Consider the following 23,090-nt stretch of genomic DNA (forward strand, 5'->3'; position numbering starts at 1 on the left):
TGACATCCTCGGAATACGAGGTGTAGAAGAAGCCAATGTTCCGACATGCTGTCTTTTCCTGTTCAGGGCTGCATCCAGGTTGCACAGGGTGCCGCAATGAAGGCGGAAACTAGGTTGAAACTTAGTAACCTTGAAATAAATCAGACCGCCTGTTGAAATGCGTCCCAAGGCGTTCAAAGGTATTGTGTTCTATCTTGTGTTCCATGAGTTGTTCATTTTCCTTTTCACGTTTATTCGCCGTATTATGTTGTCCCCAGCGAAAACTTTGTTTGCCCCCTATGAACGACTTGAAATTCGTCGGCCGTGGCACACACCAGCTCCCATCATGAATGACAAAAGAAGTTCACAACTCGTACCTCCCGGGCGTTTGTTTCCTGGCTACTCGCCTCCAATATGTCAACCACAGAACACTCCAACCACATTGGGAGTCAGCCCACGCGTCAAGTTCACGTCGGTGCGCCTATAGCATCGGCATCCCCTTCCATTCATTGTCGCTGTGTGCTTAGGATGACGTTGCGTAATTGTTCGCTATACCAAAAGAGGCAAATGATAAGCTGTGCCACGACGTATATACACACACACGTGTCATGAAAATGACTTATGAATAAGCTCTTTGTGTGGTTAGGTTGTGGCACTCTGCGACGTCCTTTGTCTATCGAAGTTACGGAAAAAGAATTCAAGTCCGTAAGCGTAAGTTAGCGTAAAACGTATAGTCAACAACAAAAACCTACGGATTACGCTAGCATGTGCTGAACTGTGTGTCCGTGACATCAGATGGTGCGCCACCTGCAGTCGACTGCGGTGCTGTTCTGGAAATGGGTTGTCTTGTTATTCGCTGGCATATCAATTTTATACTGCCGTGCTGTTGATTGTTCGCTGCTTTCACGCCAAGCAGCCATCTCCAGGGAGGACGTCAAACTTCTATTTCGATGACAATATCACCGTAATGAAGGCTTGCCTCGATTGGCTTTGCCGTTGGGCAGTTTATCAGCATAACTGTAGATACAAGTTACCCTGATAGACTGCTCTGGGTGCGTTGGGTCGACTGCCGAAGAGCCTGCCACTTTAACAGAGAAAGGTCAAACAAAAATATCTGAGCTCGGTGGTATATTATACAGGTCATCGGTTAAGGGAAGAATGAAATTTTTGTGTGGCGCTGTTGCTTTCCATCGTCAATGACGTAGCGGAAACGTCTAGAAAGGGCTTTTGGCCATGTGCTTGCGTAGTTCGTGAGTTTTTGTGGTTTACTATATACGCCGACTGCGTAAAAGACAGACCAGTGCGTTCGGCATTTTCCCGGTGAAACGCATTCTTTGTTCCTTCACCTATCCTCGCTCTTGCGACGATTGGCTGGCAAAACACAGACCGCGTGACTGTGTCTCTTGTGTTTCGAGTCGCATCACCGTGCTTATAATGCTCATTCTACAATGTGTTTGCTATCGTTTGATTGACTTTTTCAGAAACATAAGAACCATTTCACCTCACAAAATAAACTCATCTGTCAGCGAGTGGAAGTTTCAGAGTATGCGTGGTCATGTTTTCTCTTTGTCGGGTATGATTCTAGTTTGTTGTTTGGTGTGGCGTGCGTTTAGCTGTGGAGGCTGAACAGTCTTCAGTCAGGAGTGTGTGTTCGTGTGCGAGTATCCCAGTGTCTGTTTTAGAATGTGAAGCAAAAAAGTTATTCCTGTGACTATATTATCCACTTCAAGGTTCCGAGGCTGACCAAAGCTTCAATATTCCTATCCCTTTCTTTATTAGTTTTTTAATGCAATGTTCGAGTTGTGCGAAGTTCTTCGTGCGAAAGCGTATAACTCATAAGTGACGTCATAAGTGACGCTGTGCAAACAAAACATAAGCGGATGGTCTGATGGTTGCACGAAGGCTGCTAATGCTGACGACTGTTATCTTTTTTTTTGTCATTTCTCTATCAGTAGTGTTAAAGCGATAATCCGGTTTTGAGTAGGACTATGTGCAAATCTTGTAAACACCTGGCAGCTGGTGATTGGTTGACTTGCAAATGTTTCTTAAGGCTAGTGAAAATGTTGTCGTGTTGCACCCGCTATTTTGCAATGGCGTGTTTTCTTCCCTAATAATTGTTGTTGGTATTCTTGTTGGGATTTTTTGTAGTTCCGCGTGCTTTTCGCAGATTGCTCAATTCAGTATCGGACTAGAGATTGCCCTCGAATTGAGTTACACGAAGCACCCATGTTTTTCTCGACATTTTCGACAGTTATCAAAGTAACAAATGGTAATTCAGTTGTGTTCGAGTCACAACAGACCACCAAACTAAAAGGACACGAGTAAGATATCTCATGAACGAATACGCAATACGTCATAATATCTGCGCACGATTGCTTACAACAATGGCCACTTAAAAATGAGTCCTTTTAAAGTCAATGACTAGCCATCTAGTTCCCAAACATTTTGCAAACTAAATTGTCTAGTCTAGAACGGTGGTCTAAACAAAACGCCGAGACTTCAAACACGTCGTGTCAAAAACTTGCTGTAAAATTATTATTTTTTTCCTGTACTGATTCTCGTAGCCATGTTTTGCAATTATGCCGTGTTATGTTTTTGTGCGTAGCCGCTTCGCAGGCACAGCCAGTCCTAGAAACAATATTCTTTTTTTCTTACAACGAGTGAAACAGGGACAGTCGTCTCACGAGGACACACAACGCCAAATTTGATTTTCATGACCACTAAATGACTTCACATTTTCGTCAGTTTTTCTTTCGTAACAACGAATTGTTGTTTGATGTCTTCGTATAGCAAATGCAAAACACATTGGGCGTCTTCATTTGGGTCATCTATCTTCAATAACGTATGCTAAGGATGCGGAATGAAAAGTCTCTTCGAAGCGGCATCAATTTTCCATTATCAATGCTTATTTAAAAAAAAGGGGGGGGGGGGATGAGGAAATCGCCTATCGTCCCCGTAGTGGACAATCATGTCCGGGTATCCACCATTTGTTTCCTCATTACCACCGCCTTTTATCACCATCATTCAGAGTGGGCTGTTTTCTGTAACGAAAGAAACGCGACAAAGGAGGGTAACACTTGTCCGAGTACTGCTATTGTTTGGTGATAGCTGCTTGCTTAGTGGAATGCTTTCACTGTGCACGCAGAAGTGAATAAACGGGAAAGAACATGGCGTCCCGTTTGAAGGCTCCCGGTTTTCCCTAATGATCCCTCTTCATACAAGACTGCCCGTGTCGTCCTTCTCCAGGCTATTGTGTCTCGCGGCGCGGTTGCCATGGTTTCCCGTTTCATCCACCGCGAAACCCACGTACACTTGCGAAAGGTGTTGTTCCATACAGTGAGTGGTTGTTTGCATGTTTCGTTGTTGTTGTTGTTTTCGCTGGCAACACAATGGGATCGCACGCGATAGGTTAGCGCTGCCGCACAATCTCCAGCGACTGCGCGAGTAGATTGTTGAGGTAAGAGTCCATACAGTGAGTGCATGAGAGGAGAACACGCGCTGAAACCGGCGTTGTTCGCCGGCGCTTCAAATTTCAGCGAGCATGCGTTATTAGAGCAGGCTGCGTAAAGTTGAAAAGCTTTTCAGCCCAAAAGTTTAACGCTGATGTCGCGTTGCTGGAAGCCTGGCACTGTGAGTACTGGAATGGCATCATGTTCTTGGTTAATAATGAGAACTGTTTTTTTTTTTTTTGGAACGCAGTAGACTATGCTGGTTAAGTAGCTTCTCTTCTCCTACGTGTATTCACTTTAGTTGAGAGTACTTATAGGCCGTTTTCCGCTAAATAAATTGGTGATACCTTGTACTGCAATGCTGCGTGCAACACGTCTGGTGAGGATTCCGACTGCGCCAGTCGAGTATCACGGTTACTTGTTGACAGTTCTGCTCTGATACTCGCTTGGCAAGTCTCTAAAATATGCGTAAATTGTGTGAGTTATTGGCGTAGGTTGTCCATTAGGAAAGTGAGCATGCTTTTGCATTGGTGGTGCCTGCTCAATAGGTGAGTCTAATTCCAACAGCTGTGGCATGCAAATGATAGATCTCCATAAATATCCGACTGAATAAGTAAGATAGGAGATTCTTGGCAAATGTAGCACGTATTCACAATCAAACAAAGCAAGGTCATATTATTCCTCCTGCTCTCAACTACCACGATGCGTTTAGATAACCCTAGCGAAGCCGTATAATTAGGCAGTTTGATTGCTCTGGAGTCTCGCTGTATAGTCTCAACTTTCGCAGCTTTTTCAAGGGCCGTATAATAGATGCGTTGCTTTTGTTTCCACAGCATACGATTTTAAACAGACCAACCCTCACACTGTGTATCATGCTAGAATGGTGTTCACTGACAAGCAAACACTGAGATGCGATATACTCTTCTAATATTGCATCTAACTTGTGGAGTAGAGTTAGACCCTTGGGGCCAAGAAAAACAGTTTTTTTTCCAAACCTAGGTAAGTGTTTCTTAGAAAAGTGGTTTAAAGTCATAGCGAGCCGTCTCACAATATGCATACTCTCCTCTTTAAAATTTTCGCTGGTAGGCGAGCAGTTTCGATAGCTAGGCTTGACGAACTTCTCAAAAAGAAAAAAAATCAATATGGCAGTACGTTGGCCGGAAGACGTTAGCCTAATACATTAATAATTAGCCTATGTTTGCCGGGAACAGAGGAGGAGTTCGAATTGTTCCTCTCGTGGGGTTCAGAGTTCTTCTGTCTTGCACTGCTGACAGCGAATCTATTGGCAGCTTGCTGTGAATGCAAGGAATGAATTGCGTGGTGGGCTCTGTATGAGGGCGTCTGTGGGTGCGTAAGCGGAGAGGTCTGCAAGAGTGTGTGAACTGGTGATTCCTGACTTGGAAGTTCGCTGGCATAATTAGAAACACTGACCATTCCCTCTAGACGTCCATTGTGATTTGTGTATGTACTATGTACACAATGCTCACCCACCACGAGTCGTAGCCTAAAAAGAAAACGTGTGCGCGCGAGAATGTGTGTGTATTTGTCCGTGAGATTTCGACGAAATCTTTCTTTTCATTTTCTTTCCTCTTGTTCAAGGTGCGCTGTACCTTGGCTTCATTTACACTCACTGTGTGTTGGAAGCGTTACGGGAAAAAGTGACCGAATAAAGAAGAATAATGTTTTGTTTTCACGTGTGCCAATTCTTTTTTATTTTTTAGTTGCAGACATATTAAAATTATTACACTACCATTGTGATGAAAAACCAAGTGTAGCCCACCTATAAGCGTGGGTGTTGGTATTGGTGGTTGCTATCTATCTTTAGGTTTATACACTTATCGACTTATCGGCTTGTAGGTTTATACAGGTATGCTATCTTACTATGTATGGTAAAACACCGACCCTCATGCAAGGAATAGCGATTTTTTCGTAGATGTTGCAAGTGCAGTAGAAGTAGTAGTAGCAGTACTAGTAGTAGTAGTAATAGTAGTAGTAGTAGTACAAATTGACATTCCAAGATACAGAAAACTGCAAATGAACTCTCCTGTCGCTTTTTTCATGAACTGTCAATTATTGAACCCACGCTCAATTGTACCACACCAGTTATTAGGGCAACGCCAAAATCACCGAAATTCGAGGAAACTACTTGCAAAACAACTTTAAAGTTTAGTGAGCATTCTACACATATCGGCATTCAAGCTGTACCGCGTTAAGGAAGCCTTTAAAAATTGAGCGCGGTTATTATTGGTTAGATTGCCTCGTTCAGAATGATATCTCAATCATAATGCACCAGATGCACTAGTTTAAGAAACGACAGGCATATCAGGCGCTTCGCGAGTAAGGCCTTTGAAACGCTTAATTTGTGCGCACACATCATCTTACATCGTGTCAATGAAATAAAAAAATGATCAGCAGTTTAAATATGCAACGAAGCCCTGCTTATTCTTTCTTTAAGGCTGGTTATGCAAAGCAGCTGCCTCTAAATTGACGGCATTTGCAAGCGTAAAGGCTCAACACTAACAAGACTCAGATGCAATATAACCGGAAGCACTTCGGCAAAAGAAGCAAAATGAGCGGCGCTAGAAGAGCAGACGTAATAAGCACGTTGATGTCATTTCAGGGTATGCAGTAATGTATCTGTATGACATCCTGGTGTTCCGGCACTCGCCGCTCTGTTTTCAAACCATCGAACTTTTGGCTTGAACTGAACACCAGACGCATAGGGCTACTGCCTCGACACAAGCACGTTGACGTCACTATTTGTCTGTGCTGCACGCACGGCAGGCTAACTCACAATGGACTCTCTCTGTCTAAGTAAGAATGAACTTTATGCCAGCTGCCGTTTCTTGTGAGTGTACGAGAGACGTTGGAGCTCTTTCACTAAACAACAAAACCTTGAAGAAAGCTTTCAACACCTGCAAAGGTAAGTTATGGTGTCAGAGCTGCGCAGAGCAAATTTATAATAATAATAATAATAATAATAATAATAATAATAAGATAATAAATTTGCTCTTTCCTTTATTACTATTTATTATTATTATTATTATTATTATTATTATTATTATTATTATTATTATTATTATTATTATTATTATTATTATTATTATTATTATTATTATTATTATTATTATTATTATTATTATATCGTCATGTCATACTAGTTGGTATGACATGACGATAGTTATAGCGCGAGAACTAAACGACGACAAAGAGACAAGAAAGACACGAGCGCTCGTGTCCTTCTTGTCTCTGTGTCGTCGGTCAGTTCTCGCGCTATAACTATCGTCAGGTATTTTCACATCAAGGCGAAAGCCTGAAATGAGAGATAAGGAGTTTACAAGGACGGAGAGCCCGCGAGTCCTACAGAAAGTCACATTACCCTTATTGCGCCCCATGGTTCGAGTCTTTGCCGAATTCGCGTGACTAAAAAACAAAAGAAAACAGCGTTCACGTGGCCTAAAGTGTAAGATAGCCCCCCAATATGGCCTCCACCAGATGGCCACTTCGAATGGGCTATATTTAGTAGCCCTCGGATTGACACGTCGTTTCGTTCGCCTATATTTTGTAGCCTTAGTTGAGATAACGGTAGTGTAACAACGTGACGCCTATTGATTTACAACTGCTTTTGTCCTGACGCTGCATATCACTGAAGTTCACAAGTCACGCACACAGGCTCATCGCTGGTGGTTGGTTCAGTCAGGTATGTTTTTGTTTATTCCTATTGTCAGTTAAGCGAGTACAAATATCCCTATGCAAGGAAAAAAAAAACCTTTGTTCTCATTATGCCAGTACGTATTTTTTATTATGCAGGGTAATATTCCAGCCCACTTTTTACGGTATGCTCGAGGTTCGATCGCCACAGGCGAAAAGTTTTTTTCTTTCGCCCACTTTCATTTTATTTCATTTATATCATAATTCCTACACCACAGTTAAATGACCAAAAGTTTTGTTCCCTATACTTTGCTTAGCCCCACTGCCTGTTTGTTTAATTTGTTTGTGTATTACTAAGAGCAGCGAGCTCTCAATCCATTCCTCCTCCTTTGTTCAACCAACTTGTAGGTGTATTACTACAGCAATCAATAGCTTACATGTAATATTAAGCAGACGGAAGAATAATATAGTGGGGGCCAGAATGGCACTACGGCACTGTTCTTCTTAAGCTGTTGTGTTTAATTGTGAACGTTATCTAAAACCAAATTACACATGCCTTCGAAGGGTCGTCTACCTCGGTTACCTGAGGCTTTCCTAATCGGGTCTTTTTTCAGCGGGAAGCGTTCCTCCTTTTCGAGACAGCACCTCAAGGAGGTACAAAGGGGCACCTTCAAGACAAATGATGTAGGAGCAAGCGCCCTAGTTCTTTCTCAACAGGAACCTGTCTTCGCACATGGCGATTTCTTTTCTGAGTGATCATGCAGTTTTATATTCGCTTTTACGAGCTACTTTATTGTAAAAACTGTATCCAATATTTTGATAAATAATTGTGTCTGTAATAACATCATAAACTATTGCGTAGAAAGCGCCAACACGCATGAAGCCAGTAAAGGACACAGAGATTTTTTTAAGCGGGCTAAAAAGCTATCAAGACCAGGTTATACTTAGCAAGAGCTAAAACTTTCGAGTACAAAGGAATGTTTCGCATTAAAGTGATGGGCACAAAAACGAAATTTCTGGAATCGTCAGCGAGATACACCTATCGTGGCAACGCAACCTTATTGTGAATCCACTACGATAGCACGAACGTGCAATGAAGAGAAATGTCCCTGTTTTCTTTGTCATTTATTTCGAGTGTTCACAACATATATGTAGCATGCCACAGAGCAAAACCTCGTTCCTACGCAATGGGCTCAGAACACCCACACGCTGCAAAAATCTTGCTCATGTTATGTTTAACGCAACTTCCCACCTACAACGCTACTTGATGCAGCTAAAACAATAATTTGAAAGAACTAAGAGGTGCACTGCAAAAATGTGTTAACATCACCTAGACCGTATTTACATCTCGTTACGTCCATCTAGAGTAGAGTATGAACAGGAGGATGAACAATTACTTCAATCAAGAAAAACATTCTCTACATACGGGAGTTGCCTAATCACTGAACCTACCTACCAGGGTTTCTTTCTTTTTTTCTTTCTGTCTTCCTACCTTCTTGCTTTTCCTTACTCACTTTCTTGCTTTCTTTTCTTTCCTTGTTCCTTTTTTGCTTTCTTTCGTGCTAAGTTCCTGTTATTTCTTTCTTTATTTCTTTCTTCCTTTCTTTCTTTCCATTCAATGTAGTCGCCATGCATGCTTGTGCTCGTCAACACTCTCCTACTCCCGCCAACGAGAAGCCAGTGTCTGGCGAACACCAATTATGCAAATGACTCGACTGCGGCTGCCCGACGTGAAGGACACAGCTACTGACAGAATCTAGCTCTTGGTCACGCGCCATCTGTGTCTGATTACATGCACTTTTGTACACGTATTAAATGCTGCATGGGCCGTTTTAATAAAGGACACCGTAAGGCACAGTAAGACAGGCCAGACACCTAACGGTCCCCTAATCGTGTGGGACTCGAAGAAGTACAACATGTGCTGCGGAGCCTTTGGATCGTATTTGTCATTAGCATGCGCCGTACTCAGTTAAAATTATGTTGTTTCATTGCCGGCAAGGTCAAGTTCACAAAACAAAATGTATTTCGATGGGGAAGGGGGGGGGGCGGATCACTTATCAATGTAGATGTGCTAGAACAATCCATTTTGCGACGACGCAGTGCTCCTCTCTTACTCTTTGTTTGTGTGTTGTTTTGCATCAATTTTTGGTTTTATATTAACATATTGTTGTCGCAGAAATTCGAAAGATGAAAGCCTCGAAATGGCTTCACTAAGACTAAATTTCCCTCACGCCACTATCGACAAATCATGCTGATGCGCACCGAGATGCCAGTTGCTGCGGTGACTAGACGATACGGCGCACCAGGGCGCTCCAGTGCGCGCCTCCATGGTTTGATGACGACATGGTAATTAAGAATAACGGTAACTAAAAGCTACGTGAAGCAGATTGGTGATGAGGCTAAAAAATGGTTCGGGTTGATTCTCTCTTGTGCTTCGTTTAAACTGATTAATATTGTGTACTGTGGTGTCACAAGATAGGTGGTACGCGAGGCAACTTACCTACGGAGGGATCCGAAGCCACACCTTCGGTGATGTAGCATTAAGCAACAGCATCACCCTGCTCTTGAATAACTGATTGAATGATTCAACGAATTAATGAATAAAAAAGAAAGAAAGAGAGAAAGAAAGAAAGAAGGAAAGAAAGAAAGAAAGAAAGAAAGAAAGAAAGAAGGAAAGAAAGAAAGAAAGAAAGAAAGAAAGAAAGAAAGAAAGAAAGAAAGAAAGAAAGAAAGAAAGAAAGAAAGAAAGAAAGAAAGAAATTGTCTGTTTTACTAAATTTTCGTCAAAGCACTAATAGACATAGTGTGCAGAAATAAGTCCCTCGGATTAATTTTTCTTGAAGTAATTATGCTTTTCTTGCAATAATCAAACGAGCACCAATTCGGTATTACTTTATATGCATTTTCATTTTAGTTATTCGTGGCCTACTTACATACGCTCCGAGACAAAGCGACAGCAATCACAGTAATACTTAATTATCCTTCAATTTTGTCAGCCGCTCTCAATCCACTTTCCAAACTTCATCATAGCACAAAGCTGTCTGCGAAATTCAACTGCTGCCATATTTTTTCCTTCAATATTTATTCTGTTGTGTCAGTACACTGTCACTTATACTTTCTCTGTAATTACGCTCTGAACTCCATTCTGTTTTTTTTTTCATACCAGACTGAAATATAAGCGACATCGCTTGCTTTTTGATTAGCACTTTTTTTTTCGTGCAATTGTTCCTGCTTATCATTTCTTTTGGCATAGCATTTTGGTTTAATCGGTCTCTTATAGATGTCGTCATGCGCCTACATTTCCATAGAAACAGCGTTTTATTTTCCCAGCGGAGCTTTAATTCTGACAGATGGTTTTCTTCTTTTGTTTTTGTTTTCTGCTGGAACGTTGAATGTGTTCCTCGTGCTACCTTCCTTCCGTTCAATGCCGGCTTCTCATAACTTTCCTAGTGTCCGTAATCGTTCTACGTAAAAAGTGGCAGCCCAGAGTCACGTGTTGTGCGTTGACGAAGTCAAAAATGGGGGATTAAATTCCCACCAAATTTTTTCCCAGTTTTAATGCATATGTATGCTAGCACGCATATAAACATGCAATAGCATGAAGAAAAAGTGGCTCAGCTCTTCCCCCTTACCTGTCCAAAAATTAAAAATATATATATTCTACTGGTATTGTGCTATCAGAGTGATAATAAAACGAGCGTAACTAACACCAACGTAAAAAGAGGCATAGCCTCTATGCATCTATGCAAAAAAAAAGATAATAGCAAAGAATGAAAAGCCAGCATGTAGTATACACGCCATAGGCAGCGCAGCATGAAGTCATGGCGTGAGGTAAAAGAAGCCCACAGCGAGAGAGAGAAAAAAATGTTAAGTGAAAGGCAGCTAGGATAACTAAAAATTATTATCTTACTTCCTACCCTCTACTGCGGAAGAGGTAAGGGAACACATAATGGTAAGAATAGAAAGAATAAAATAAAGAGTAAAAATAGAAAAAACATAACACGCGCCCACACTCCAGCACGTCAGTGTCCCAGTAAGATGCCGACATAAAATATGTCATAACAAACAGCAAACCCGTGATCTGGGCGACGCACGCTCGATTCGCCCGAGTGCACTGAAGCGTCTCGTGCACTGCAGACGTTTGTTTCGGTGACGCGACGCGACGGACAGCCGTCATTTCGCAATTTCACGCCTGGTTCCGCGGCTTCTGTAATAGAGTGCGAAGAAGGGGCTGTGCACGTTTGGCAGTTCTCTCGTGCTACCGCCGCCGCTGCTGCAGCTGGCAGGCAAGGAGCCTTAATTTCGAGCGAGCAGCCGGGTAAAATGGTATACGCGAGGGCCGAAACAGAAGCGAAGCGGCCGTACGTGATTTCTTTTTTTTTTCCCACGCCTGTGGAACACGACAGTCGAGGAACGACGAGAAACGGTTGCGCGACGACAGGTTCATAGTCTGCGGCTTTCGTGCAGCCGTCTTCCAGTACTGAGTTTAAAAACAGAACTCTACACGTTTTACTTTCGGAAAACAGGGCTCCATTCCGAAACGATTCGTTCTTCCAATCTGATGGCAATCGTTGTCCAGTGAAAGTACGACGTTTCGAGAGTCTTTTAAAGTATCATCCCGCAACCATCTTCTAAAGATGTAATGAACAATTGAAAGCAGAATTGCACTAGTGATGCCTAACGTGAGGGAAGAACGCAACTGTGTAGCTTTCCTTGTTTCTCTCTCTTTTCTTCTCTTTCTCTCCACTTCCTTTTCTCTTTTTCTTGATTTTTTATTACTCTCGTTTTTTTTTTGTGATGCTCTACATTTTTCTATCATTTTTGTTTTCAAAATCTGTTTCTTTCCATGTCTTTCTGCTTTTTATCTCCTTCTTTCTTTCTGCTATCTATTTTTATCTCTCTCTTCTTTCTTGATAATTCTTTCATTTTTTTTCTTTTCTTTATCTGTCCTGCTCTTCACAAGGGCCCTTCACGACACCGCGTTCAAAGTCGAAGAAATGGTTTCGTCCTCGTCTCGCTATCTTTTCAACCGGCGATATCAGCTTCTCCCCACTTATTTTTCAAAAACACGTGTACAATGCCAGAACCAAGCGTTGAGCCTGTCGGGATTTCTCGATTGTCAGCTGCACACCATTATCTCAGCTTGTGCAGTCGAAATGACGCAGAACCAAGTGAAATCGCTTAATCGCCCATGACAGTCATGCAATAAGAGCAAGAACGTAAGAGTGGCTGCACGGCAACGCAGTGCAGCAGACAACTAACACCTGATAGTTTTTCACGTATATTGACCAGCATAGACGTCACAACATAGACGTCAATATGGACGGCACGGGTATCACCGTTCTTGTGGTACGAATTGTGGCTGAAAAACGAGAAATACACGGAGAGAATAATGCGGCAGTTTTCTTTTGTATTCTAAGAGGCTGGCGAGGTGCCCTTTAAGTTGCGAAGAAAATTCTCCCATCATAGCATGGAGGATATCTGTGCTGCACCCGCAAATATACTCCGCATATTCATTCAGGTGGGTAGTCATTTATTCTACACTTGTTGAGCATCCTCAACTGATACATGAGCACGCCGAACGTATACAGGCCCGTGTACGAAGACAACGATGCACCTCACATTCTGAAGCCCAACCTCTCAGATTTACAAGCACATCCATTAATACACGCATGCAATAAAACAAGTGATAGCTGATTTGCATCGAGTGGACAGGAAGCTTCAGATACCTTCACATAATTCAATTTTCCTCGAAAGCTATTCCGCTCGTATCGAAGCTGCAGTTCCCATTCCTTTTGTGTGAGTGTTGAAACACGAGTGCTTTTTCTTTCTTTTTTTTTCTTTTTAAGTCCTCCTGTGTTATGCGTTTATTCGAAGAATAACGACTAATCGCTCGACGTCTCCCCAGGGTTCAGATATTCGCAGAGAGCACGTAGATTGCATTCGGAAGAAATTTCCAAGTCGCGTTAAAGGCTCTAGACGTGCATATATCCCCCTCTCAAAGCAATCGGGTTCAGGGGGACGATGTGCACATCCCGTAAAGATATACAGTGTCCAGCGCTTGGAAACGGATCGCCACTGGCCTATCGCATAGTATATGCGGCCCCCTGGTGCAATAAGATTCATTTTGATTCCCTCTTTTAGAAGATCGCGGGGCGGGGAGGGACACCAGTTTCGAGATCCGTGGGCTTAATTTGTATGCAAATAAGTCGTGAACTCTGCAGGTTCGAGCGCGGGCCGTTTTCGCGAGGCAGCCGCTGGGGCGTCGAGTGCACCGATTGTTTGTCGCCGTGTGTGCGTAGGCCTGAAGCCGCGGGGAGCGCACGCGGAAAACTGCTGATTTAGAGAGGCTCGCCCGCCTGCATATCCTAATCGGTATCGCTGTGCACAGCTCGAGCTATCCTAGCTGGGAAAGATCCCAGTTGTGACAGCTTTCCGCTGAAGCACCCACATAGTTTGCGACACTGAGCACACGTGCGTCGGCACGATTGCTAAAACCACTTCCTCGAACTGCGCCACGGGGGCGGCAGAGCTGCGCAGCTGGGGAACTGTTGCGTTTGCCCATTGTCCACACACACACTTTCCCCCTTTTTCGCTTTTACAGCTTCGCCTGTGCCACCTCAGTTGTCATAGTATTAGTAGTATTAGTGGTGGTGGAAGTAGTAGTAGTAGTAGTAGTAGTAGGAGGAGGAGGAGGAGGAGGAGGAGGAGGAGGAGAAGGAAGAAGAGGAGTAACGCAGGTCACGTTACCGGAAATAGTAAATGAAGAAACACGCAAAACGAAATGATCACGCCACTCCTAAACACTGATGATGGTAAACGATGGTTCTGATGATGCCAATTCACGAAGATGCTCGAAATGACGTTGATGGTGATGACGCAGGCTGCGTTCCTGCGCAGCCGTTGTAATACGCATTTTGGGTGAACGGGCGGGTGGAAAGGGCCACCGCCACGCTGCCGTAAAAGAGCGGCCGTAAAAGAGCGTATGATCGCGTGGTATCCACGATGTTAAAGCCGAAAAAGAAAGGGGCAACGAAGATATCCTCAGTGAAAGCAATGCAGAAACTTGGGAACTAAACGTCAAGAGATAGGAGCTTCACTGCACTAGAGTCTTCAAAGCATGCAAGTGGTTAGAACTTTTTTTGCTTGCTTTATGAAGGCAATGTCAAGGATAGCCAACTGACGCAAGTTGTTTCGGCATCAACGGAAGCTCAGCGAATGTGGAGCGTACGGAAACTGTGCGTGAGGGTGTGAGTTATTCCTCTTCTTATTCTTCGACATTCAATATTTATCCTGTACATGAAGTGAATGTGCCAACCTGGCTATCCCCCTGATTGAGCAGGGAGGTCAAGCCTCCAGGCTCTATCATGGGCGTACTGGACATCCAAGAGTCATTTGTCTTAAGTTGGCGATTTGATGAACCTTTCGAAGGTGCCTCTCGTAATACCGGACACCAGTAAATCGCACTCCCAGAGGATGTGTTGTAACATGCATACATTTTATTTGCAAGCTTTGCATGTAATTTCTATCAATTGCCAATAGCGGGGTGTGACTCTCGTTAATCGAGCTCTGGCTGCACGGCGCGGAACTCCCGACAGACAAACTTGATCACGCGCTCTTGAATTTGGGGTATTCGCTGCCCGAGTCTTATTGAAAGGAGGTTAATTAGTTCATCGGCAATTTGTTGTATTATAACTAATAAACGGCTTAATTACACCTTCAATCGTCGTCTCAAATATGAACACAGCATACACTTATACAGCAAAGACCGCAAAAATTTAACCATCAGATAGTGAGAGCGGGAAACATTTTTTCTAGTTGAAGTAAATCCTATAATTTTGTTTACATTCAATATAAACGCAACCACTCCTCTAAAAAATGCATGGAAAACACATTTTCTGGTGAATTAGTGAACAGCTTGCAGCATACACGCCGCTAGACTATGCAGGCCACACGCCAAGGACACTGCAACAAAGCACACTGGGACGTGGAACAACGGAAGCATGGAATGAAGCCCTCTAGGGTTGATTAGCGCATAGGGCACAGGTCGATTCCGAATGACTAGAGGAAAAAAGGAAGGAACATCAGACAGCCCAAAAAGGACGTCCTCAGAACCAGAGCTTCGATTGGCGTGCACGGCTCCCGTGGGTATTCGACGTCGAGCACGAGGCCTGCGGCGTACGGAGACGTGCGCAATCCCGATGACCGCCGAGCACTCTGCGGAGCGCGCTAGTTGTTTGCTGACTCCGCTGGGACGCCGCTGGGGCCCATCCCGTCTTCGTGCATTAGCCCACGTTATAAGACGACCAATAAAGGTACAAAGAAAGCCGGCATCCAAGCTTGTGTGCTTTATACATCGCCCTGGGGGGGACGGGGACGCAAAGCAGACTCCGCAATGGTGGACTCTTCGAAGAACGGCCTCTCCACGCTCAATGCAAATGAAGAGAAATTAGACAGATGTGGATCTATGCGGTAGCTCTCTGTGGTGTTCCTCTAGCCCTCTGTATTTCATTCTATTCATCTCACTTGCGCTATTCAAGACATTTTAATCCATGCGTATTCACGAGCCCAAATGCTCGTAACTCCACACAGAGCCATAGTTGCTTCGGTACAAGTACACCAATGAGCCTGTTGGCTTAGAAGTGCAATGGAGTGGGCACACCACTAAACTGAAGTTTATGTTATTCAATGTGACACACTCAATTGCTAACGTTAGCGTCCGAGATTAATGAAATCCGATGTTAATTACGGATTTCACCTCCGTCCTTGACCCATTTCTGACAAATAGCAAGTGCTGTCTTCGTGATATACTGGCACCCACTGAACTAAAGGTGAACAAGAACAAGTTTCATGCGCGTGGTGAAGTTTCGTGTGTGTAGATGCTGAGAGCTCAAAAAATTTTAAGTGCACAAAAATCTTTCTACTGGTCGAAGCCGAACTAAAACCACCTTTTTTTTTCGGCACCAAGACAAGAAAACAATAGATATTAATAACCAATGCCTTCCATATCCCTGCTCCTACGTGCGTGATCCAGCCATCTATTGACCTAATTAACAATCAAGTTCCCGTTAAACCTTTCTCACTGGCAATAGATCAGCGGCACCCATCCTATGCACTTACTTGGCATGGATTGGGGTTTTTTTATCATTTCTTTGTATACAGTAGACACTTTAAGTCTATCTATCTATCTATCTATCTATCTATCTATCTATCTATCTATCTATCTATCTATCTATCTATCTATCTATCTATCTATCTATCTATCTATCTATATATATATATATATATATATATATATATATCTATCTATCTATCTATCTATCTATCTATCTATCTGTCTACTATCTATCTATCTATCTATCTATCTATCTATCTATCTATCTATCTACGTCTGGGTGTTCTCGTGATCATTTCTAAGCTAGGAGACCAAAATTAAAATGGGAGGGTTGCAGGGTTTGACGAACACGACTTTCCGGTCATGACAAAATGCGAACATCATGTTGCGTACGACGTCAAACCCTTTCTCCGGACCCGTGTAGTGCATAGCACTGTACCACAGGTCGCGGTATGCAGGTATGCGTCGCAGGTGATTGACAGTTGATGTCTACCCAACAAGGGCGAGAACTGACAATGGTCAACTATGTGTGAGAGCGTCTACAAAAACTGGCATAGTCAGCATTGTCTCCACGAATGCAAACAATAAATATTAGGGTCCCAACAGGAATCAAATCCAAGCATTCTGTGTGACAATTTAGCATCATACCAGAGTCACTCCAGGTCTCTGAACTCCTTTGCCGAAAGACCCTGTGCAGTCGTAATGTCGGTGAAGCGTCAATTGTGGTGGCAGTGCTGCCAATCTAGTTTTATAAATCATATATATACTCCGATATCACATGCGTCACGTCTGGTTAGCGTCAATTACAGCGAAAACTGTATGTGGCTAGAAAAAAAAATGAAAAACTGTCCGGTAGTGCTGTCACGAGGGGTCTCCATTGGCTCTACTATCAGTTACGTGGTACCCAAGCACGCGCGTCATTGGCTCCGTTGTGATTGACGTCGTCCATTTGGTCTCAGCCAAGGCGCCGAGCATGAGTGTATCAGTTCCCACTGAAACTTTTCACACGGGTAAGCCACGGACAACTCTAGCAGAGCGGTGACACCTCGCATTCGGGTGCAGTCCGATCACAAAAACAGGCCCGGGAGGCTGAGTGCTGGTAGCAACTGCGTACCGATGATCCGGCAGCCTTCCAAGCCACGCTAAATCGTGGACGGGTTTGCAAGCGCCGGAGGCTGTCGCATCCTGCAAACCACGCCGCCGAGTTAACTCACTATGTCAAACGCTTGCAAGCCACACCGTTGCGAGCACGACAGCCCCAACGTGGCGATAGCGGGTGCGCGTCCGCCCCGGTTTCGGCGGGAGTTTCCCTAGCGGTCTTCTGGCTTCGGCTGCGACCCTTGTGACCACCTTTGGTTCGAGAACCACCACTGTGATTAACGCACTGCGAAACACATTTAGCCACTGATTACAGTCCTTCATGAGCGTGATAATGTGAAGCACAATGTGTGGCATATGAAAACAACATTGTGGTAAACTCTAGCCAAACGTGTCTCCAACCTCACTAAGAAGCTCTGTAACCAACAATTGTGAAAGGCTTCACTGCAGCGTCGGGTTGAACCCACTGCTAAGCTCCGGGGCCGTACGTTTCAGCTTTCGCTGGTTAACCATTTGTACGAAGGGCTTGAGTGGTGATCTTTGTAGTTGAGCGCAATCCACTGAATCCTTGGTCTACTTAGCACTATCCTGGGATACCATCCTCGCAAGCCCAAGCACTACATCATTTCAGCTTACCGCTCCTGGTGTTGGTAATACCCATGTTGTTCTTGGCATTGCTTCACAGCTGTAAACAACTAGTTATATAAAACATGTGCTTCTGTTCAACAAACAATTCTGTGCGTATAACATCTGAACATATGTTCAGTGTCATTTTGTAACGTTTAGATTAATAAAAAAAAACACCACCATCACCTTCCCTCCACATGCTTCGCATGATATTGAGTCTTATGGTACTTGGGATCTGCCAAATCTTTTGTCAGGAATTGTGGCACCTTAGTTTTGTAAGCCTTATGTGCAAGAGGTAGTTTTTTTATTGTTTTCTTTGAGCTAACAGTTTACTTAGTGTGGTGTGCACACATGCGTTGCCCTGTTGCTGTTGCCTTTTAAAGTACGGTAAAACCTGACCGCTTTTGTAAGTAAACCATTGGTCTGAAGTGAGCGCTCGTTTTGTCTATTTATTGTGCATTTTGTTTTTCTCACTGCTGAAGTACCTCGGTGGATCAGTACGAACTCACCCAACTTTCTGTCAATTCTTCCAAGAACCCAACTCACTCGCTGCCTGTAAAGAGTGCAGCGCTGCAGTATGCCTAACACTGAGGAGAAACAAACCCACGAGACCAACTTACGAGCTTGCGAGCAAGAAGTAACAGATGCAAATCCTGCACGATATTTACTTAGTAGGGTGTGGCAGCTAATTTACGAGGCACACACAATTTTGCCCGTGATGGACTTCATTTTCGTTAGACCAGTGTTGATTAGTATTTGTTGGCCCGCTCCCATAAACACACGTGTTTTTGCATGCGGATGACGCATATGCTCAAATTCTTCATTTACAGCTTCATTGTGAAATTGTTCTAAAGCAAAGGTAGACAAACGACACGAGTACTTCCCCACGTCTTCCGGGTTGCGTTGTTAAGCTTTTAATTTTGTATTTAGGAGGCTTGTATTGTGCCTTAAATGATAACCGCGGTCGGCAGCGTCCCCGAGAGAGCTTCAGCGGGCTTTATCCTTCTCCTCGGAATGCGGGAAGCGGCTGTCCCGGTCGAAGTAGAAGAGGCGCACGTCCCCCGCTTCGCTCTGATCCACCGCGCCGTTCTTCAAGTACAGCCGCTGGGCTCCCTTGTTGTCCTTGTGCACCTGCGGTGCGGCGATGTCACCTCTATTATTTGACAGCTATGCAAACATTCGGCATACTAGCACAGCATCCAAACTCCGCTGTTTTCGTATTCGCATGCAACCGTTTAACGTGAAATGTTCGTTCGTAATGTTCTTGACTTATGTCGCGTTCATTCTGTAATTATATTGTCCGCGTCCCACCGCGGTGGTCTAGGGGCGAAGGTACTCAGCTGCTGACCCGCAGGTGGCGGGTTCAAATCCCGGCTGCGGCGGCTGCATTTCCGATGGAGGCAAAAATGTTGTAGGCCCGTGTGCTCAGATTTGGGTGCACGTTAAAGAACCCCAGGTGGTAAAAATTTCCGGAGCCCTTCACTACGGCGTCTCTCGTAATCATACGGTGGTTTTGGGACGTTAAACCCCACATATCAATCAATTATATTGTCCGCATTGTCCTGCGTAAATTTTATTATAGAATGAACAGTCGAGCTCCATAGTGACAAGTATTCGTGCTTTTTTTGTTTTATTTTCTGTGTTTGTGTATGATGTAACGCTATATTAATTCATACTGACAATATGTCGTCCTCATTTTTGTAAATATTGCAACACGTGCTTCTACCTAGTTCCATGTTACCGCTTCCTTCCGCAGAAACTGTGGCCTTACCCTAGATGGACTGGGAACTATATAGGCAATCTTGGAACCTTCCGATGAAATTACGGGCACAACGCGAACTCAGAGTTAGTTGTGGAACTTACCTGGCCAATAGCTATAACGTTGGAATCTTCGATGATACACGTATTATAAAAGCCGAGGCGCTTGACCGCTTGTCAGTTCATCGACGACCGACGCTCTGTTTGCCGCTATCGGTGTGTGCAGTGTGTATTGCTCTAAATTGGCTTTTTTGTTTCCCGGCCGCAAGTTCAGCCAAACAAAAAGTTTCAGCTAGGACACGCCAGCTGCTGCCTGCGACCACGTCCCGGCACCACGAAAATATTTGTAAACCATCCTCATGTCTTCTAATTAATGTACATGTTCTGACATTTTAATTGAAGTCTCCCACTTAGGCAATACTCCAGGGGGTGTGGAAGGTACCTTTAACTAAAACAAACAAACAAATAAATAAATAAATCATCATTATCATGATCATCATCATCATCATCATCTGCCTGACTACGTCCACTGCAGGACAAAAGCCTCTCCCATGTTCCACCAGTTAACCCGGTCCTGCTCTTGCTGCTGCCAATTTATACCCGCAAACTTCTTAATCTCATCTGCCCACCTAACCTTCGGTTTCCCCCTAACTCGTATGCCTTCTCTAGGAATCCAGTTAGTTACCCTTAATAACCAGCGGTTATCCTGTCTACGCGCCACATGTCCGGCTCATGTCCATTTCTTCTTCTTGATTTCAGCTATGATATCCTTAACCCCCGTTTGTTCCCTAATCCACTCAGCTCTATTCTCGTCTCTTAAGGTTACACCTACCATTTTTCTTTCCACTGCTCGCTGCGTCGTCCTCAATTTAATCTGAACCGTCTTTGTAAGTCTCCAGGTTTCTGCTCCGTAGCTAAGTACCGGCAAGATACAGCTGTTATATACCTTCCTCTTGAGGGATAGTGGTAATCTGCCACTATCCTCATTGCGGAAATGAAACATGTCCTGCGACAACCGCTGGGCAAAATAAAATCAACATTGTCGTACTCGAGAGGAAAGCGAGTGCTCGAGAAGCTTCCTACATAGTAAAATTACGGTTAGAAAACTATTACTTTTCATGTTTTACAGAAAGTTGCACCAGCAGATTTGAACTAGATTTGTGCAATGCCGCGAGCCCCGCCAAGCGAGTGCGTGTCCACGGATAAGTGAAGAACCGCGTCGACACTGCATCCGCGACTTGCCTTGAACTGCACGGCTCGGCAGCAGTCGTGCAGAGCCTGTTCGCAGGCGGCGCGCAGCAGGGCGACGCCCAGGCCGCGGCCGCGGTGCTCCTCCGAGACGATCAGGTCCTCGATGTAGAGAATGCGGCCGCCCAGAGCCGCCGAGTAGCGGTAGTGGAAGGTCACCATGCCGGCGGGTGCCTCTTCGGCCGCCACGAGTGCCTTGGTGGCGTCGCGACGCCGGATGGTCGCCATGAAGGCCCACAGCTGGCGAGGGTTGCTCTGCGAATGCACCACGGACTGGATTTTTAGCTGCGCGTGGCATGTTTTTTTTTCCAATCCGGCTTTTATGTGATGAGTGCGTCGGCTTACACTATTCGTAAATTGTTGAAAATTTCACATTTCAGTTAATAATGAGTGTAAATAATTATATTCTTTTTATGATTTACTGACCTACTGATTTATTGGTTTGATGTATTGGTCGATCGATTGACTGTGCCACCAATATTTATAATTGATCAGTGTGTCGAAATAGTCTACTGATGCAATGTCTAATAGTGCATGTTATAAATAAAATTAATTATTAATTATTTAACAATTGTTTATTATTTATATAAATAAATGATTGATTGATTGATTGATTGATTGATTGATTGATTGATTGATTGATTGATTGATTGATTGATTGATTGATTGATTGATTGATTGATTGATTGATCGATTGACCGTTTGATTGGTCAACCAACTCAGAAAGATGATATGTTGCGCCTGCTAGGACCGTCGTCAATCGCGACGCTGCCACTTGCGAATGGTGACAATAAGTGACTCGAGGCGAGTGATGTTCGCCCCTGCGTGTGTGACTTACGTCCGTTTACACGCAAAATTTACGTCTCCTCGCACATGACTGTAGCATAGTCCTTGCCCAGTAAAATAAGCTCAGTTCCCGTTCCTGCGTATGTTGTCGGCTCAGAGGTGTGCCAATTCGCCGCGCGACTTGCGCCAGCCACAGGAAACAAGCCTCACATATACGGATGGGCGCTTTGAGTACGCGTTCATTGTCGCGGAAAAACCTGGCCACAAAATTATAAGTGATCTTCACAGATTGCGTCATGTTTCTGAGTACGAGGTTTGATGTTTAGCATGTCTTACCGCATCGAAACCACTGTGCAAAAACGCACATAAAAAGTTCATTGCGCATACGTCAGCAAACACTCATGGTGTCTGAAAAATGAACGCGCAGCCAAATAGGGAGACTTTAAGCCCGTCACTTTTTGCAGCAACGTTGTGGCGTGATTGAAGCACATCAGTCGCAGGGTGCTCCTTTCTTTTTGGCTCTTTTGGGACCGCATGCCAAGCATATACAGCACAGGAACGTATTTGCGTGCTCTGGCACTCAACATGACTCGTACTGCCCCTTGTGTATGCATCCTTCGGTGTCACGTGTTCTGTTGCCCTTAGTAATTATCATCAGTAGGCACTAATAAGACCTTCGAAAAAGTCCTATCGTATGTTCACATCACCGAACGCTTCCTATATCGCCACCACCGGGTAGTGTTGGCACCGCTTTGACCACAGACAACGCGTCGCAATTCATAATTCGTATGCACGTGCGTATACCTTGAACATGGCATGCTCGAGCTGCTGCAGGTCGATGTGCACGGCGTCGGGCATGTTGTGGAAGTGTGCCAGGGCGTGCACGAAGCGCAGTATGGTGGCGCAGTCTTGGGGCTCGGCCTTGCGTACGGCCGACTCCTCCTGCAGGGCGGGGGAGCCCTCGGCTGGCGCCTTGGCCTGAGCGCCCTCGGAGCTGCTGCCGCCGCCGCCGCCTTCCATTCTGCGCTTGATCTTCTTCCTCCTTCACTTCACGCGCTCGCAACCGATGGCACGTTTATGAGGCGCGCTGTCTGCGTTAATTATTAAGACGGAAGTCCTACGTGTCACGTTGGGTGGCGACATTGAGCGACTCCTTATGTCATGCAAACTTGATGGAGATATCTGACAAATGAACCACTAAATTTTCAGATGAAGTGGCCTGGGAGCCCAAATATAACGAAAAGCCAACTAAAAAACCACTCAATTGTCGCTAGAAAAACGTGGCTGATCCCCCTATCTAGAAATCTGTATAACACGAAAGTGAAACGCGTCTTCACACAGGTAGTTGAGTGCTTATTGTGCATTGTTTTAGAAACAGC

General features: G+C 44.4%; 1 protein-coding gene across 1 annotated transcript; it reads right to left on the minus strand.

Moving 5' to 3' along the window:
• Positions 1–18,817: 18,817 nt before the first annotated feature.
• On the minus strand, positions 18,818–22,763 carry LOC142802737 (diamine acetyltransferase 1-like). The gene is made up of 3 exons (XM_075887760.1): positions 22,516–22,763; positions 20,920–21,180; positions 18,818–19,050 (listed from the first exon to the last, which is right to left on the minus strand). The coding sequence occupies exons 1-3, from the start codon at positions 22,729–22,731 to the stop codon at positions 18,907–18,909; spliced, it is 621 nt and encodes a 206-aa protein (XP_075743875.1). The 5' UTR covers positions 22,732–22,763; the 3' UTR covers positions 18,818–18,906.
• Positions 22,764–23,090: the final 327 nt, after the last annotated feature.

This window comes from Rhipicephalus microplus, chromosome 3, assembly GCF_043290135.1.
Source record: "Rhipicephalus microplus isolate Deutch F79 chromosome 3, USDA_Rmic, whole genome shotgun sequence".
Lineage (NCBI taxonomy): Eukaryota > Metazoa > Arthropoda > Arachnida > Ixodida > Ixodidae > Rhipicephalus > Rhipicephalus microplus.

What these genes read in the sequence shown, in the direction of transcription:
- LOC142802737 (XM_075887760.1), bottom strand. Translation starts at nt 22,731, where the DNA reads ATGGAAGGCGGCGGCGGCGGCAGCAGCTCCGAGGGCGCTCAGGCCAAG. An exon ending in TCGAGCATGCCATGTTCAAG is followed by an intron (nt 21,181 to 22,515) that starts GTATACGCACGT and finishes GTGCATTCGCAG; the next exon opens with AGCAACCCTCGCCAGCTGTG. An exon ending in GCCGAGCCGTGCAGTTCAAG is followed by an intron (nt 19,051 to 20,919) that starts GCAAGTCGCGGA and finishes GCCGCACCGCAG; the next exon opens with GTGCACAAGGACAACAAGGG.